This window comes from Nesoenas mayeri (genome assembly GCF_963082525.1).
Source record: "Nesoenas mayeri genome assembly, chromosome: 15".
Classification (NCBI taxonomy): domain Eukaryota; kingdom Metazoa; phylum Chordata; class Aves; order Columbiformes; family Columbidae; genus Nesoenas; species Nesoenas mayeri.
The window spans coordinates 15,148,279-15,167,008 of NC_137559.1; the positions used below are offsets into that span (position 1 = coordinate 15,148,279).

Consider the following 18,730-nt stretch of genomic DNA (forward strand, 5'->3'; position numbering starts at 1 on the left):
ATGATGGGCGAGACTTTCGCATTCGTTTGCATGAAACGTCTTATAGAAATGCCGTGATTAGAGCTGTTTGAATCTTGATGTAGTTTATACAGCTCTGAAGTCTTACTGTATTTTTTAGTAAGCAAATACTCAATTGAATGTTTCAGGCCAGTTTCATCTTATTTGTAAATCAGACTGGTTCTTTATGAGTGGAGCAGTCTGCAAAATAGAGGTTGCCAGCCTAAACCAGGCAAGAACCAGTAGAGAGCAGAAGGAACAGATATTCTGACCTATGGAAAAAATACAGCCTTCTTACCTTTGTGAAATTCCAGGCAGCCAAGAATAGGAACAGATTAAAGAAGCAGGTGGAAAATGGGACTATGAAAACCTGAACCTAAAAGAGAAGCAAGGAAGGAACACATGGAAAAAGAAAGAGGTTGAGGTAGGAAAATAGCAGAGAGGAAAATAAGTGACTAGAGGAATTTATTAGAGAAACCTGATGAAGTGAGGTGGCATTTCAGATGAAAATTCAGGCGGATTTTGCTCAGTAATTGCTTACTAAATGATAGTGTGGGTATTGAAAGCAAGTTAGTTTAAAATAAAAGACCCACAATATGGCTATTTTAAATTCCTGTCACCTTCTACATATCATTGTAGAAAGCCACTAATTTCAGAAGAGAGGTCTCCAAAAATGTAATGATAACCACTAAAAATATTTGAGTCCATAGATGGGACATCATCAGCTTGAAATCAAAGCAGTTTAAAAGAAAAATGGGTTGTTTTAGCAATCACCCTTTGTTCCCATGTCAGTTCTCTTGCAAGCCTGTTTCCTTCTCTCACAGCCCCTCTGTCCCTGATGCTGTGAAAAGCCCCAAGCACATGCAACAACCGAGCGGAGGTAAATGGCCCTAATAAACAAACCAAAAATGATGAACAATTAAATTGAAGCTTTCTTCTAATCTTTTAATGCTGCTCATCCAAGTCTCATTGAGTTAGTGGTGGAGATTTTTAAAAAGAAATGCCACTTATGTTGCTGCTGTTTAAAGTTTAGAGTGACTCATGGGGCTAGAAAATCCCCCATGGGTAGTCTGAATACAACTGGGGGTATTAAAGTTGCTTTAATTTATGAGCAATACTGCTGCAGATAGATGGTCCTGAGGGGCTGTAGGTTGGGAAGGGTCTTATATATGGGGCAATGAATTTCTGCGCCTTTGTAGGCTCTTTAGTTCTCAATGTCTCAATGTCCACAACGTTCCTGGACCTTTTGTTTCATAATGAAGACATTTTTAAAAAGAAAGCTTTTGGTACTGTTTTATCAACATATGTTTCCAGTTTCCAAACCCTGGGGAAAAAAATGTCTTTCCCTCTCTTTCTCTTCACACTTGGCAAATCTCTTCTTTCTGGTTCCTTGTATCAAATCAGACAGACGTGAGCATGTTCGATGCTTTGGAAGGTGCATTGGGCTTGGTGGCTGCACCCACAGACTGAGTGCAACTCATCCAGATGCACTCCGTGGTGTTTTTAGGAAGAACCAAAGGATCCGTGACAAGCTGAAACGGGGCTGGTTGAGCTGGGAGCTCCTCAGGGCTTCACGCTGCTTTGGAACCAGAGGGTTTAATTTGCTGATAGAAGATCCACCTCGTACACTCCCAGTTTGCTGAGGGCCTTTTCCTGAGCGCCCTTCAAATTTGTGTCAGTTAGGAAATTCTTACTCCTAATAGTATGAATATCTGCTCTGAACACCCAGAATCTGTTAATTGGCATCAACTTAACTCTAATTCACTTGGACACTTAGTTGGCTCACCAGGCTTTTGTTAGGAAGGTAGGAAAAAAACCAACCAACCAACCAAACAAACTTTTCTGATGGTGAGGAAAAAAATACAGGTGATTAGTAGCTCCTATAAAAGAGTGTAAAACCCAATTCTATTGTTTTTGTGGGAGTGCAGCGGAGTCACTGCTTTCAAACAAAGCCGGTTCAAGTCCTGTCCCATCTGTGGTCCCACCTGTGGCCAGGGAGCTTTATTGCACGGGTGATTTTTGGAGGACACAGGTGTGCATTGTTTCACAGGATCTGTTTGCAGGATCCCGTGGTGGTGGTTGATGGTGGGGATGGGAACGTTCCTGGCCTGGTGACAGGGCTGCGATCGGCTGGGTCAGCTCATGCCATTGCAACAAGGCTGGTGAAGGGACTTGAACACAAGCCCTACGGGGAGAGGCTGAGGGAGCTGGGCTTGTTCAGTCTGGAGAAGAGGAGGCTCAGAGGTGAGCTCAGCACTCTCTAGAACTACCTGAAGGGCAGTTCCAGCCAGGTGGGGATTGGGCTCTTCTCCCAGGCATCAGCAATAGGACAAGGGGCCATGGGCTTCAACTCTGCCAGGGGAAATTGAGGCTGGCGATTAGAAAGCAATTCTGTGCAGAGAGTGGTCAGGCATTGGAATGGCTGCCCAGGGAGGTGCTGGACTCACCGGCCCTGGAGGTTTTTAAACTGAGATTGGCCATGGCACTTAGTGCCATGATCTAGTGAATGGACTGGAGTTGGACCAAGGGTTGGACTGGATGAGCTCTGAGGTCTTTTCCAACCCAGTCGATTCTGTGATTACCAAACCTTTACACCTGGAGTGGGAAATGAGCATTTGTGCCTGTGTTCACATGCATTTCCATTAGTTAAATACATATTTTCAGTATAATCAGAAGCTCAGACTTTTGACGTTGTCAAATGGATTTGCCTTTTAGAGAAAATAAACCAGAATAACAGCTCATATCTTAGCACTCTGAAAAATTGTACCTTTGGTCAGGGGGGTGGCGAGAAGGGGCTAATTAACTTTTGAGGCAATGATATCGCCTTCCATTTAAAAAATAAAAACAATTAAAACATGCAAGAGGAAAACTGTAGCAAGAGGGGTTTTTTTTAGCCTCGGGGCACTTCCTTTCCTTGTTCTTTCAAAATTCCAGCTTCTTCCTAAATTGTTTTTTGTGGAGAAAGCTCCTGACAAGGTTGGAGCACTCAAGAGATTGTTTAACTGAAGAATGAATGTCAGTTTGGGATAGAATTGTATTTTTCTTCCATTGTGTTCAGGTGTTTGTGTTGAAGGGCTGTTACACAAACCCAAACCACTTTAAATTCCTGAGTGAGAATGTCCCTCCAGCCCTTCGGTTCATCAGCACATCCTGACTTAACGTTACCCTGCGGTGTTTGCTTTAGAAAATGGACACCAGAAATTCCTCTGGTAAAATAAAAATGAACATAAATTTTAAATAGGATAGTGAGAGTCCCTCTCCTAGGCCAAGAAGTGAAGATACGTGGCTGCTGCTTAAATGTTCTGGGATAGATCTGCTGCTACAAACAGGTGCTGTCAGTGGGGATGGGCTGTGCTGATCACTGGGACAAGGTTCTCCTGATAAACGGGGAGCATTTCTGGGGAGCAGGAGGCAAGCCGCCCTTGGAACAGCGTTTAGAAACTTGGAGGTGACTCCTTTGAGGCTGCAAATGTGCCTACCCGGGTAGATCTGGGTTCGACTCATGAATGTCTGGGCACTCGCCCTATTGGCACAGACAGGGCTGGTGGGACGGCCATGTCCCCCGACAGGGACCATCTCCGTGGTTCTCAGTTCCCCTTAGAAACTGCTTTTGAAGCAAGAGCCGAGGTGAAATGTGTACTGCTCTCTGCACCCCTGCCCTGCGGCTGCGCTCAGAGATGTCCTGTGTTTTGTTTTCAAACAGGAAAAGCCAACAACAATGTACAGTGGGATGAGGACTCCGTAGAATACATGCCAGCCAACCCAGTCAGGATCGCTTTTGTCTTGGTTGTTCATGGCAGAGCTTCTCGGCAGCTCCAACGCATGTTTAAGGCTATTTACCATAAAGACCATTTTTATTACATTCATGTTGACAAGGTAATATATCACTGGTTATAAATTGCCTGTCTCGCCATCTGTCAGTCTGCCCATCTCTGTCATCTCCTTCATCTTCTCTTTCCCTCTGCTGCGTAGAGTGCATGTCACTTCTTGTCTCTCCATCTGTTGTATGTTTGGAGCCTCTTTTTTATTCTTTCTTGTTATTTTCTCTATGTAACAGCCTTTGTTTCTCCTTATATGTCTATGAGGATCTATTGATGTCTGTCTGTCTGTTGTAACATTTAGTTATCAGTAACGGATAAGTCACTGCAGGCTGACAGTGGTGGCCCACTGGATGGAGAGCTGACCCAGGGCTCCAAAAGGGAGGCAGTAACAGTTACTTCCTTTACAAGAACCCTTTGGGATCTACTGGTGATAAATAAGAACTACTTACACTGATTAGTGATTACTATAGTTGTAATAAAAAGAATTAAACAGGGGTCTCTGTCCATTTCCAAATGAGCATTTAGCAGAAGGTCGTGCGCCACAGTAAGTGAGGGCAAAGCAACGCTCAGCGAGGCAGGGAGTAGAGCTGCTGGTTAGAAAGTGCAGGGAGGGACAATTTGGGACAGAGTAACTTGAATATGTTACTTTTTTCTCCTGTAAAGCGATCCAACTACTTACACCGGCAAGTGCTCCAGTTTGCCAACCAGTACCCAAACGTGAGAGTCACTTCTTGGAGAATGGCGACTATCTGGGGAGGAGCGAGTCTGCTGTCCACCTACCTGCAGACCATGCGGGACTTAATGGAGATGAAGGACTGGCCGTGGGACTTCTTCATTAACCTCAGTGCTGCCGACTACCCCATCAGGTACAAAGAGTACTGTAAGAATGTACATGTTTTATTCCTAAAGGAAATTTGTGGATATGAATTCAGTGAAGGTAATGTTCTCGTCTTCCTTTTTTTAGTACTTTTTCTGCAGAGGATAATGATAGTAGAAGTGACAAATAAGTTGCTAGGAGTCAGTTATATCTTCAGCACCAGCCGTTGCCTGAATATCTTTATTCTGATGGTGTCAGGCAAAGAACTTCACACATCACCATGTGACAAGGCTTGTGATTTTAAGTGAAATTATGTTTTCTGGATTTACATAACCCAGGCCCCACAGCTGCATTCCATAAGGTTTATTACATGGTGCAAAAGTAGATAACCCCTAAAAATAATTATGATGAACAAACAAACCCAAAAAAGACCCAACCCCCCAAAAAAACAATTTTCTTTTACGTTTTAGGCTATAAGTATTATCAAGAATAGGGAAAGAGGAAACTCTCCTTGTGACTTCTGTTTCCCTCTATGTTGAAATGAATTCATGAAAGGGGAAGTAACTTTCTTGGGTGATTTTCTGATAAGTGGTGACATAACACGCTTTGAATACTCTTAGAAAAGAGATACATTTGATGCTTTAACTGCCTTTTGCTGATTTGCTTTCTGCAAAATCTCTCTCAAATGATGGGTCCCTTCCTGAAGCTGCTGCTCAGACAGAAATCCCCTCTGAAGAGAAAAATGAAAGAAACCATAAGCATACGCCTTAGGAAAGATTTTGTGGGAAATGACAAAGCACTTTAGTGCTGGTGCCCATTGCATCTGATCTAAACGCTTTTGGTGTCCAACAAGAAGAGACTTAACAACTTTGGTTTATTATCTGTGCTTGTAAGAGAGAATATGTAGTTCTGTAGTGTATCTCTTGAGTTTTGAGAAAAAGCAGCGTGTTATTCCCTGTTGTTCACTTTCCTGGAAGGAATGCTGCACTGATGATGAAAGGCAGAGAAATGCAAGACCATAAAGGGAGAGGCAGGTGATGGCACTTGGAATCAAGTAAGATGAATAATTGCTGAAGGTCTGGTATAGTTACAGACTAATTCCAGCAGATGTATGTGGGTACCCTTCTGTGGTGTTGAGTCCACCCTAAATATTGTGTAATGCGGAGGCCATGACCTGTGGAGGTTTCAACCGCTCTGAGTTCCCTATGGAACAAGTTAAACCGCAAAGCCAAATGGGATCAGTCGCTTATAGACGTGGCCAGAAACAATCACAGGATTTGTTGAGCAGACTGGAGTCCGTTCGGCGTTAATGGGTTCTTTGTAATAGTGCCGTGGTATCTCGCAGTCGCTCAGACTCTGCACAAGTGCCGTTCGGCTGGAAAAATTCCAGGCGCCGCTGTCTTTGCGGGGGAAATTCCTGCAGGTCGAGCTCTCGGCTGCAGCGCCCGCGTCGCTGGCACAGCCGTCCGGACCAGAGCTGCTGGAAATGTGCTGCAGCAAGTACTAAAAAGCCTTGTTCAGTGCTGTGGTTTTAATGACAGCGACTTCGAGGTACTCTTAGATTTTTTTTTGAATATGGAATATTACAGCTATAAACTCTGGAGAATGTTATCTCGTCAAAGATATATATGAGTTCATTTCATTTTCATAGTGGAGATGCTATAAATTAATATTCTTTGTAATCTTTGGAAAGATATTACCTTGCTGCATACCCCTTAGAGACCTGATTGTTTTTCCAGGAAAGAGTAAATAGGCTGTTTTGAGGATTTTTCTCCTCATTTCGGACGTCATGCCGTGATTTTTTGGATAACAAGCGAGGGGCAGTTCACACGTCTCTCACTGGTTAGTCATATTGCAGTGGTTTTTGCTGGGTTTCCCTGCGTAAGAACATATGAATTTTGTAGATTAATAGGTTTTATCCAGAGCTGCTTCACATTAAGCTTTCTCTTCCCATCTGCCATTCCATCTGTAACACTGAAACCTTTACTACTTCTCTTCTGACAATTAAAGCTAATCCAGCCTTATAAGTCAGAAAGACACATTCAGTATTTGCGGTTAATACTATATGATGGAGCCTAAATGTGTCTGGGGAGCAGGCTGGTGTGTTCACAGGCTACCTTGCCGTTGTGAGGAGCCCTTCATCCTTCAGAAGAGGTGTCCAGAACCAGATTGTGCTATATAAAGGCAAAATATTAGAACCATTCATTTTGGGAGGGAAACAAAACCATGTAAAATAAAACACATGCAAGCCAGCTACCCCGATTATTCTTCCTCATGCCTTATTGTTTAGTTTGTGGAGTTTGTAGGTGCAGCACCCAAGCACAACAGTTGTCCTGATCCGTGTGCTCCTGGTTGTTACTGCAGCAGAAATCACTGGCAAAATCTGCCAAAATGGCCTGAGTGAAATGATATGTTATCCAACCTTGACTCCATTCAGCTCCGTTGGACATTTCCAGTGGGCACAGGAGGGATGAAATGGCTGGAGATGAACCCCTGTAAGTGACCGGAGCTGGGAGGTGGTGTGGCTGCCCTTCCCTTTGCTCTGAGGCTGTGAATAAAACAGGGCATGCACACTCAGGGTTCTCAAGAAGCCTCCTGTCGCAGTCATTGCATTCATGAAGAAATGAAAGAAACCAGCACCTTCCTCCTTTTTCCTTCAGTTTTTTAATTTAGTGGCATTTGTTCAGGATTTAAAGTCGTTTCTTTTGAGAGTGTCTTTCAAAACTCTATGGGAAAGCTATTGATGCCTTTAACCTCTTACTTTACATGGTATCTCTTTGCATTATTTATTGTCTCTGACAAACAGCATCAGGTAGTCAACCTTCTGTTCAGGGACTGAAATTTCACTCCCAACAAGGTGAACTATGGTAGAGCATCTATCGATGCTGAATGTTTAATGTGCTTTACAGGAGTCCTTGGATAATGTGGCAGGTGAAGTGTTGCACCACTTAAATTAAGAAGTTTAATGAGATCATTTAACAGTGAATGTCATGTCAGTGCTTACCTGGCCACAAAGCTGTATAAAGAATAAACGTAATGAAACATTTGAACTATTTATAATTTACAGTAAATCACTGAGCCTCAATCACCAAAGGGATCACCAAATCTAATTGCCAGCTAATGCTTGGTCTTTAATAAAGGTCAAGCAAAATTATTAGCAGGAGCTTGGGGAGTGCTTCAGAATAGCAAGAAAATAGAGTGGCTTAATGACGGAGCCAGCAATGCAGATATAACTACAGTTTCAATTATGAGCAATCAGGTGTAACAAAGGAACTTAAACCCAGCCTAACTGCTTGTGTTTTTCTTTTTGGTGGTATTTTAAGGTAAAGGTTGCATAGCTGTATTTTCCCTGAAAGCCTGTCTTGCGAAGACTTGGTCAAATCAGACCCATTCAATAGAGATTTTGGTCTGGAACTTGAATGACATGTGTATCGTAATACAAATAGCACCTGGAGAAGGGTGGCTGCAGGCTCCAGAGAGTAAATGAGATCATCTGGCTGGGAATGGTACTTTAAATAGGCGCCAAAGTTGGTGTGATTTATGGAGATCATCTTTGTCACTCAGAATCACATTCAAAAATTAAGAAAAATGACCTTGTAGACAACTATTGACTGACCCACTCTTGTTTCATTGTGGTGTTCTCTGATTGATGGTCAAGGTAACATTGTCAATGCTAAATAGCACTAGTTATCTAAAGATTAAAATGCTCTTTTAGAAGCCGGAGGGTTGCCCTTTGAAGTGGGCAAAGCTTTTTCTCAGGCGGGCATTTCCAGCCCCTCAGGCCGCCTGTCCTGAGTTCCCCCTGAGACCCGCACTCCTGACTCTTCAGGAGAGTTGTTAGCAAAGATAACTACCCAAAATTCATTTGAACTCCTGCCAAATCCACACGTGGTGGGCAGCCTAGTAGTGATAAGCTCTCTTTTCACTCATCCTTGTCCTCACAGCTTTCATCTCTAATCAGTGGTCAGGTCCTGCTGGGGCTGTCCTGGGGCTGCTGCTCTTGAGTGTCAAGAGGGGAAATGGAAGACAAAACGGCTCTGAGGAATATTCATTATTTAAAATTCTTCTCCTCTGCGAGCAGCCACATGAAGTATTAGTTAATACGAAATCAAAGTGATGATGGCTTCTGAAAGAGGTCGCTGGGCGGCAAGGTGTTTGCCAGGAGTGAAAAGGTGATAGCGAAGGGAATAGCCAGGTCTTCAGGTTTTCATTCTGATGGCAGGTGGGAATAATTATAACCACCAGGTTTTAGAAACAAGTTCAGCCTTTGGGAAAAATGCTTCAGCACTTTTTCCAAGTTATTTTTCAGGTGCCAGAACTACCTGGGAGAGCAGCAGTTTCCTTGTTTCGGTCACTGGTCCAGATTCGTCCCCTGCAAACCACGGGTGGCTACCACTCTGTGTGAACTGCATCAGGGATGATTTTTTGCTCTGTCAAATTTACCATGAGCTGCTCAGATTTCACCTGGGCGTTTGACAAAATGACAGAACCTTTGAAGCAGGTGAGAGAATACAGTTTACATGGAGTAAATGAGACTTGAGCTGTCCACCTGCTTTTGCAAAACTTCCCAGCTTTTGCAATACGCAAATGCAATATTGCAATATTGAAATATTGGGATATTGCAATATTGAAATGCAATAATGGAAATGTAGGAAAATATCTTCTTAGAACTGAAACAAAGAACTGAGCTTTCACATACAGTGCTCTAAGTTTGTGAGAAATGGCTGAGACCCAGTTCTGCCCTCTGGATGGTTATCAACTTAGAAATCCCAAAGCCAGAGGGGAAGGTTTGGCTTGGATCTGGGGAACAATTTCCTCCCCAAAGGGCTGTGGGGCATTGGAAGAGGCTGCCCAGGGCAGTGCTGGAGTCCCCATCCCTGGAGGGTTGGACAGACGGACATGAGGTTCTCAGGACATGGGGCAGTGCCAGGGGTGGGTTGTGGTTAGACTCGATCTTGAGGGTCTCTTCCAATCAAAATGATTCTGTGATTCCATGTTGGACCAAAACTCACCAAAACCATTGGCTCAAAAGGCAGTCCCACTCTCTGTCTGATTTCTTAAACAATTCTGTGTCTCCATGAGGTTCAGACATCAGATCTGGCTCTTACAGATCTTCCCTCCCTGGCCGTCCATGAGCTGGTGCTGCACACGGGAGCCCGTGTGACGGACACCGGCTGAACTTGACCTTGCACCGCATGGGAAGCCGCCTGCTGTGGTGCTGCTCTGAAATGCCGGCCTTGCGGCTAGAGTAACGTACCGGCACCAGGCAAGTCATACAGCGTTCCTTCAAGTGCCCTTTCGAGTGTCATCCTGAGCTGGAGCGCCGGTAAATCTATCCGTGCATCCAGATGGGAGTGCAGCCCAGGCAACTTTAGCAGTGCAACATCTGTTAAGGTGCTGGCGCCTCAGGTTTTTATCTCCCTATTGTAGCTGACATTGTATGTGGTTTTGTTTGCTCAGAATATCTTTATCTGGCAAGCCAGATGTCAATCCACTCCTAATGCTTCGCAGGGAATCTTTTTTCATGTCCAAAACCAAACTTTATCAGTGTTTTTTCTTGAATCTGTGTTCTCTGAGAATTTCAGATGTGTTTCTCTCTTAAAACCCTCAAATAACCTTTTCTCCTCCTCTTTTCTCACTTTGCCAGCACGTTTGCTTGAAATGTATGTATATTTTGAAGGTTATATTTTTGGTTTGCTATCCCGCTTCTCTGTTTTACTGTTCCATCATCAGTGGTTGGCAAAGCGGTGCAACATGGTCACAAATGGGTGGGATGAAATGTTGAGATTATCGTCGCTTAAAAACGTTGTTTACATCTGGTGTTAACATACTGTTTTCTTCAACCTGGCAAATGTCCGTGATGGGAGACCCACCCTTTCTCTGTGCTGCCGCAGCAGCTGTGCTTGCTCTTTCTGCACCTCCCGTCCTGGGTTTAAGGCTAGAAAGCAGCTTTTGCTTTTGGAAAATTGTGACATTTGCAGCTCTCAGCAACTTTTTTGGAAATTTAGTTCTTCTGAAATGTTCTCCCTAGCAGCCTCAGTCTGACAAGAGAAGAAAGCATGCCGAAGACTGGAGCCTGCTTTGGCTATCCAGGCACCTCTACAGTGTGTGCGGATTGAAGGTGCATCAACAAAGCACATTTTTAGAATAGCGATATTACTCAAAGTACTCTTGTATGTGGCAGCGTGTTATCTTGCTGATTACAGTGCTAGATGTTCAGCCCTTCTTCTCTTTCTGTGTGCGTTGGAGTACATGAGCTGGTGTCTGAGCCCACTGGAGGAGCGGATGGAGCCCTGGATCCCCACGGTGCTGAGCGATGGGCATCATGGCGCCCGAGCTGCCCGGCCCGTGTCCTCATCTCACAGAATCCCGGGTTGTCAGAGATTGAAGGGCCCTGGAAAGCTCATCCATTGCAATCCCCCCATGGAGCAGGAACACCCAGATGAGGTTACACAGGAAGGTGTCCAGGCGGGTTGGAATGTCTGCACAGAAGGAGACTCCACAACCCCCCTGGGCAGCCTGGGCCAGGCTCTGACACCCTCACCGGGAACAAGTTTCTTCTCAAATTTAAGTGGAACCTCCTGTGTTCCAGTTTGCACCCATTGCCCCTTGTCCTGTCACTGGTTGTCACCAGCAGAGCCTGGCTCCATCCTGCTGACACTGCCCCTTTCCATATTGATCCCCAGGAATGAGTCCCCCCTCAGTGTCCTCTTGTCCAGCTCCAGAGCCCCAGCTCCCTCAGCCTTTCCTCACACGGGAGATGCTCCACTCCCTGCAGCATCTTGGTGGCTGCGCTGGACTCTCTCCAGCAGTTCCCTGTCCTGCTGGAACTGAGGGGCCACAGCTGGACACAAGATTCCAGGTGTGGTCTCCCCAGGGCAGAGCAGAGGGGCAGGAGAACCTCTCTGACCTACTGACCACCCCCTTCTAACCCACCCCAGGTACCATCGGCCCTTGGTACCACAAGGGTCCAGTGCTGGCTCTGTCCTGGCTCTGGGGCTGCTCACAGCGAGAGTTTCCAGCAAGAAGCCAAAGGGTTTTAATCTGTTTGCTGTTTGATTTCTGGATGCAATTTTATTGATTTATTTATGACTAAGAACAGTCTGTCTCCTAAAAGAGAATTAAATGCAGGTTTTCACTGGATACCATTCAGGCTTATCTATAAAAAATAACAGCACAAATGTTGTGATAATGTGCACTGTTGGTTCCTAGGCAGCCCTCTTACATTTTTTGTCTTCAGGATGCTAGAATAATACCCAGACTAGTATTTTTGTAAGGCCAACCGCTGTGCTGGGGGGCACTGAGCAGGGTGAGAGATCTTACCAGCTCAGCTATTTCTCCTTCATAGCTCCAGGGCAATTTATGAAACCTGCTTTTCACTTCCAGCTTGTCTTTGTGGACAAATAGTCTGGGGTAACCAAGTCAAAAAAAGAGTCCTTGGTGCAGAATGGCTTTTGTACTTTTAAATTCCCCCTGGCTGTCCCGTCCTGGCCGCGGGCACAGGGGCATATTGGGCTTTAGGAAATCCCGGCTGGGACCTGCTCTCCTGCAGCTTTGCTTCAAGTGGCTTTTACTGTGTGGATTTAATTGCGATGTGGGTAACAGGAGCTGCAGAGAAATAGGTCCTTGTGGTATTTACCTGGGGTTTATGAGCAGAAACTCTTTAATCTCTCTTCACGTGGGTTTTGGGGGATTTTTTTTTCAAAAGTTTAGTAAAATCATTATCAAATTCCAAAAGCTAAGGCTGCTTGAAAGAGGGAAACATTCTTATTATAGCATTGCATTTTAAACATGCTCTCCCTTCGTGGCCTCACTGAATTCTCTCAGGAAATTAAAAATCTGTTGAAATTGCCATTAAGACACTTTTTTAGCTTAGATTTCAGGATGCCACTTACAATAAAACAGCTGCAAAATAATATCTGGTGGCAGTTCAAAGTGAAGATGAAACAACATGTGCTATTATACCTTTCCCAAGTCACTCTTAAATAGTTTTGAACCGAAAGGCCATTAGTGGGTGAGCAAAAATGTTATTCTGATTCAGTCTTTCGTTGGTGATATTGAAATAGAATGGAGGGGAATAGATGAATAGATGAACTCTTTTCTTACAAAATAGGGCCAAAAATGTAAGATTTGTGTGGTGTTTTACGCTAAAGATTTTCAACCAATTTATACATAAATTCTGGTCTTGCCTGGATATTAAATTATGCGATTTAACTTCTTTTTAAATTCAGGATTATTGAATGAGCTGAAGGGCTGATTTGAATGAAATACTTTGCAAGAGAATTAAATCTGCTTTGGAACAACAATGTTTTTTTTCAAAAGCGCTTCTGTATAAATAAGATGCAGTAGTAACCGCCGGTGTTGCAGAGCAAGGGCAGCACGAGGGTACGGTCCCCATCACTCCGACCCCTTGAAGCTCTCATGTCTCTGACCCAAAGCGATGCCTGTGGGTGTTCAGTGCTGCGGAGCCTGCGGGGATCAGAAGACACTGGGACACCTCTGCGCACGCTTTGTGCTTTTGAATGATCCTGTTTGTTCCACTGTGCTTGGTGCTGGGGAGGCCAAACCTCAAATCCTGGGGGCAGTTTTGGGCCCCTCACACCAGGAAAGGCCTTGAGGTGCTGGAGCGAGTGGAGAGAAGGGAACGGAGCTGGTGAGGGGCTGGAGCACAAGTGTGATGGAGCGGCTGAGGGACCTGGGGATTCAGCTGGAGAACAGGAGCTGAGGGGAGACCTTCTGATCTCTGAACTGCCTGAAAGGAGCTTGGAGCCAGGGGGGTCGGGCTCTGCTCCCCAGGAACAAGCGCCAGGAGCAGAGGAAACGGCCTCAAGTTGCGCCAGGGGAGGTTGAGGTTGGATGTGGGGAACAATTTCCTCCCCAAAGGGCTGTGGGGCATTGGAACAGGCTGCCCAGGGCAGTGGTGGAGTCACCATCCCTGGAGGGTTGGACAGACGGACATGAGGTTCTCAGGACATGGGGCAGTGCTGGGAGTGGGTTGTGGTTGGACTCAATGATCTCGAGGGTGATTCTATGACTAGTGGCAACTAGTCAAAACTTTAGATCTTGAGATATTGTGGAAGCTTTGACCTCGTGGTGCAGAAATTCAAGACCTACATTTTGCTATGCAATCTCAGCTGGAATTAGTGACCAGTTGACTTTTACAGTTGCACCTTATTACAGTTGAACACTCCATTTCTGCTCGGCCTGCACAGTGCCATCAGTCACAATGCATTTATATGATACTTCTGAATCTCTCCCTACATAAGCAGTGGTGCTGAACACCCTGGACTGTGTTTGTGGCTGTGTGTCTGTAGCTCCCAGCTGATCAGAGAGGACGAGCCCCTAGATGGTTCATTGTAGCACACATTCCACTCTGCCGCACGCCATTTGATTTTATCCATCATGGTGCATTGCTTGATGGAGCAGCTGTAGGCACAAGCATCTCTACCCTTTCATCAGGATAACTGCACTCTTTGCCACATCAGGAACTGGTTTGTGGCCAAGTCTTTTCCAAACACAGAGTCGATCTCTGTTTAAAAGCTTCTTGCCCCAAGGTAATTTCTAACCAGTAATCTTGCCACAATGCATTCTTGGGTCAGCTGAAGAGTAGAAGGTCTATAAATCTGAATTAATTATTTGTGTCACATTATGGCTTTAAATAATTGGAGCAGCCTTGGAGGATGTTTTAGCGCTGACTGGGATTGTTGTGTTCGAAAGATGCTGCACCAGGCCAGGCAGATGCAAAGGGCCAGCAGGAACCATGACTCTGCTCACTCTGAGGGTCCATGTCATTGCTAAACCCATACCACCCATTGTCATGGGTGGTATCGCGTAGGCACCGAAACTGCTCCCACAGGGCTCAAGTCCTGTTGCTTGGGGCAACTACAGATCTAGAGCTGAAGTCTGAAACACCCTGATCTTTCTTCTGTATGTGAAACTGGCACATGTGGCCTGTCAGGAGATATCGATGCTGGTTGTCATCACAAAGCGCCTGGAGGAGCTCCAGGTTTGTGAACCATTGCAGCCCAGGAGGGGAGAGGCAGCCAGGACGTTGCTCCAGGTCACTCCCTGTCCCCAGGCAGCACCAGATCAGCTGGAGACAGACTGCCTGGTGTAAATCCACACGTCTTTTCTTGCTTGAAGTGAACCTCGCTCCTCTTCTGCTCTCATGATTCAATAAATCTCCACTGCTTGCAGCTCTGTTGAGCACAGCAGCGAGTGGGACCACCAGCCTCCCAGTTGTCTTCTCCTCAGCATCAGTTAGATCAGTTAATGGATTTACATGTTTCCTTCCATGTTTTTTCACTCAAACCTCCTCTCTGCCACATGTTTGTGCCCTTTATCCAGCACTGCATTCTCCACTGACTTCAAAACAGTCACAACAAAGAGTAGGGCAGGTCATCGGATGGCACAAATTGTCAAAATAAGATTATTGCTCAACCCAAATAATGGTAACAAAATGTGACCTTCTCTTGTTAAAACCAATTAAGTTTCCTTCCATCAGCTCTCAGTTCATTATCCATTTCACCCCCCAGGCCCTGTTCTTCCATCTTTTCAGGCTTGGTGCAGAATTAATGTTAAATCCCATTAGCCTGACCCCGTTTTCCCCATTTTGCCTTCTGGTCCTTTGAACTGATGCGCTCCGACAGGTTGATTCAGCAGCCCAGGGATCAAAGGGAGGGAAGGGCCCATGAGGAGCTTCGGGATGGGCCTCGTTTAATTCACCTTCCTTTTAACTGAGGTTTGTGGAAGGGCCTCAGGATCTCACCGGGAGGATGGAGGGTCATGAAATAGAACAAGGACAAGTGTAGAGTCTTGCATCTGGGCAGGAACAACCCCAGGTTCCAGTGTAAGATGGGGAACAAGCTGTTGGAGAGCAGTGTAGGGGAAAGGGACCTGGGGGTCCTGGGGACAGCAGGGTGACCATGAGCCAGCACTGGGCCCTTGTGGCCAGGAAGCCAATGGTACCTGGGGTGGGTTAGAAGGGGGTGGTCAGTAGGTCAGAGAGGTTCTCCTGCCCCTCTGCTCTGCCCTGGGGAGACCACACCTGGAATCTTGTGTCCAGTTGTGGCCCCTCAGTTCCAGCAGGACAGGGAACTGCTGCAGAGAGTCCAGTGCAGCCACCAAGATGCTGAAGGGAGTGGAGCATCTCCCGTGTGAGGAAAGGCTGAGGGAGCTGGGGCTCTGGAGCTGGACAAGAGGACACTGAGGGGGGACTCATTCCTGGGGATCAATATGGAAAGGGGCAGTGTCAGCAGGATGGAGCCAGGCTCTGCTGGTGACAACCAGTGACAGGACAAGGGGCAATGGGTGCAAACTGGAACACAGGAGGTTCCACTGAAAGATGAGAAGAAACTTGTTGGGGGTGAGGGTGTCAGAGCCTGGCCCAGGCTGCCCAGGGGGTTGTGGAGTCTCCTTCTGTGCAGACATTCCAACCCGCCTGGACACCTTCCTGTGTAACCTCATCTGGGTGTTCCTGCTCCATGGGAGGATTGCACTGGATGAGCTTTCCAGGGCCCTTCCAACCCCTGACATTCTGGGGTTCTGTGGGCAGGACAGCGTTCCCTCCTGGCCGATTTTATGGCTCTCATTTCACCCCATCGCCCAGCACGGCAAAGGGGTGAGTGTGATGGGGTGAATCACGGCCCGTGGGCAGCATGTAGTCAGAGTGAGAGCAAGTATATTTCAGAAACTGAGAAATGACTAAAATTTGTCATTTAAGCTGGAAAAGTGGCACCTGAACGACTATTAATATATCCAGAAAAGCAAAGATTTCTCGTGAGTTCTCTTTTGCAAGACTGTTGCAGCTGATTGAGGGACACAGCTCACAATGACAGACTTTAAATCTATGGTACATCTACTGGATAGAGGGGAGATTTAGATTACACGTGAGGAAGAAATTCTTCACTGTGACACTGGTGAGACAATCCAACCAGAGAAGGTTACTCCACATAAACCATTCTGAAAGCCTCTTTCTTCCACTTTCTTGGAAGAAAGTGAGTATTCTTTTATTATAATTACTCAACCTAATGAGCAAATCATTTTTCTTATTGACTTGTACAAATAAAATTTCATTTGGTTGCGGGAAAGTTTAAATTAGATCAAGTGAACTGTTTCTTTCAATCTATGCTCATACTTAATTTTAATTTTTATTTTACACAAAACTCTTGGTAATTTAATTTTGGAGATGGTGAAAAAAATTGCTGAATATAAAATATGCAATGTAGAATATACATGGCCTAAACAAACCAAAAGATCCCACTCAGCAGCCCAATATCTAGATTTTTTTTATTGAAGCAAAGTCTCCCTAATTTGAGTAATGGACTTGTTGATAATTTCTGCAGCTCACTTCACTTGCTTATTTAATCAGTGATTATTGTTTTCATCGAAATGGGATGTATCGTGTAGGCAGATGAGGTTCAACATGAATATGCAACAGCAGACAAACACATGAAAAAACGCCAAGCAGGGAGCATCGTTCTGTACTAAATCAAATCCCAGTGCTTTGATAAACCTAAAAATCTATCATGTTTCATTTTAATAATTAAATATCCTTGGGTATTAGCAGCTGGTTAGGCAAATGTTCACTGCCATTTTTTTCCATACTTCTCAGCAAATTTATGGAGTTCTTTTTGTGAGAAGGGATGGTGGTGTTGGTCTTAACGCTTTGTGGTGCTGCACCTGGTACATGATGCCCTGGCCTGGATAGGAGGAGCCTGTGTTCTGGTCCAGGTGGTGTTATAGTGTTCTGTATTAATCTCTGCATTGATACCATATTGTTAAGTGACTTGTTATTGTAATATCAGGTAAAGGCAACTTTGGGAGAAGCTGGCTTGGCAAATACCTTTTAGCAGCCGTTAAGTCATGTAGTGACTGGCAACAATTACATTTTCTGCCACTTTGACACATTAATGAATAGCCCTTATGGAAAAAAAATGGTTGCTCAGGAACTTCTCCTGTGGAGAATTACCGACTGTAAAACACATCAGGAAGGAAAAACAGAGCAGTTCTCAGAATGATAGAAAGACGGTGCTAACAACATCCCTTCAGGGCCTCGTCAGCCCGGCCTGCGAATGGGGAACACCACAAAACTGGTGTCAGGATTTCCACAGCCCGTTCCTAGAGCACAGGGCCAGGCTTATGGGCTGGCTTATGCTAACTGAGTGCACTGCACTGATTTGGGAGCATTACAGATCTGAAAACAGGATGAAATTCAGTCTTCTGCGTAGACCTTTATCCACTGAAGATGGAAGGAAAGTACCTTTTCATTGATTAAAGGAATTGCAAGAGGGAACTGGTCTCACTGTTGAGGGTACTAAGAATATTAGTATTTTAAGGAACAAAATAATGGTTGATTTGTGTACTGTGCTTTCTTCCAACGTGCACCTGGTAAAAGAATGGGCAAAGTGCATTTACCAGTGTTTCTGTTATCCCACAAGTTATTTTTTCTAGTAGGAGAAAACCCTTATTGTCATAAAAGTTATTAAATAGGAATATGCTGAAAAGAGAAAATAACAGACTTTTTTTTTCTTTACGGGGTTAAAATTAAGTAAATAAGCTCAATTAATTTAGAGATTCTGGGCATGAATCCTCTCTAAACATGCATCTCAATGTAAATAGCACCGTGGCTTAAAGGCGTGTAGCTGACAGGTTGATGCACACTGCTGCTTCCTGCTCCCTGCCCATCAAAATGATCATTTATGTCAACACTCCGCTTCCTGATAGATGGAAATGTAAAACAGGATAGACCTTTGGCAGTATAATATTAAACTGGCCTTTCTGCACTGCATCTTCAGCAGATAGCATGTGTTCATTAACTTTGCACTCTGAGTTCAGTCACTTCATACGCTCTTAATAGAAAAAGGTTAAAAACGTTCAGGCTTGGACTCACTGATGTCATCCACCCAACCGGTGTGGTTTTATCACAAAAATCACAATTCTTTCCATTTATCCTAACCACAGCTACCTTGGAGAGTTGCTGACTAAAGTGCTAATGGCAGCTATTAGTGGAAGGGCAGCTAAAGTGACTGGGAGGATTGGCCTCCTTGTGTGTCTGAACCCATTGGGCTGCGTGTGACAAACTCCCTGTGAAGTT

The 18,730-nt window shown here is 45.0% G+C and overlaps 1 protein-coding gene across 1 annotated transcript in view; it reads left to right on the top strand.

Annotated features, from left to right (window-relative positions):
* Window positions 1-18,730, top strand: part of XYLT1 (xylosyltransferase 1) — a gene marked incomplete at both ends in the record, with an annotated part of 193,726 nt that overhangs the window by 125,553 nt on the left and 49,443 nt on the right. Inside the window, 2 exons of the mRNA XM_080353903.1 lie at window positions 3,701-3,873; window positions 4,482-4,684. Of these exons, the coding sequence (XP_080210029.1) occupies window positions 3,701-3,873; window positions 4,482-4,684 (376 nt within the window). The remainder of the gene's footprint in view (window positions 1-3,700; window positions 3,874-4,481; window positions 4,685-18,730) is intronic.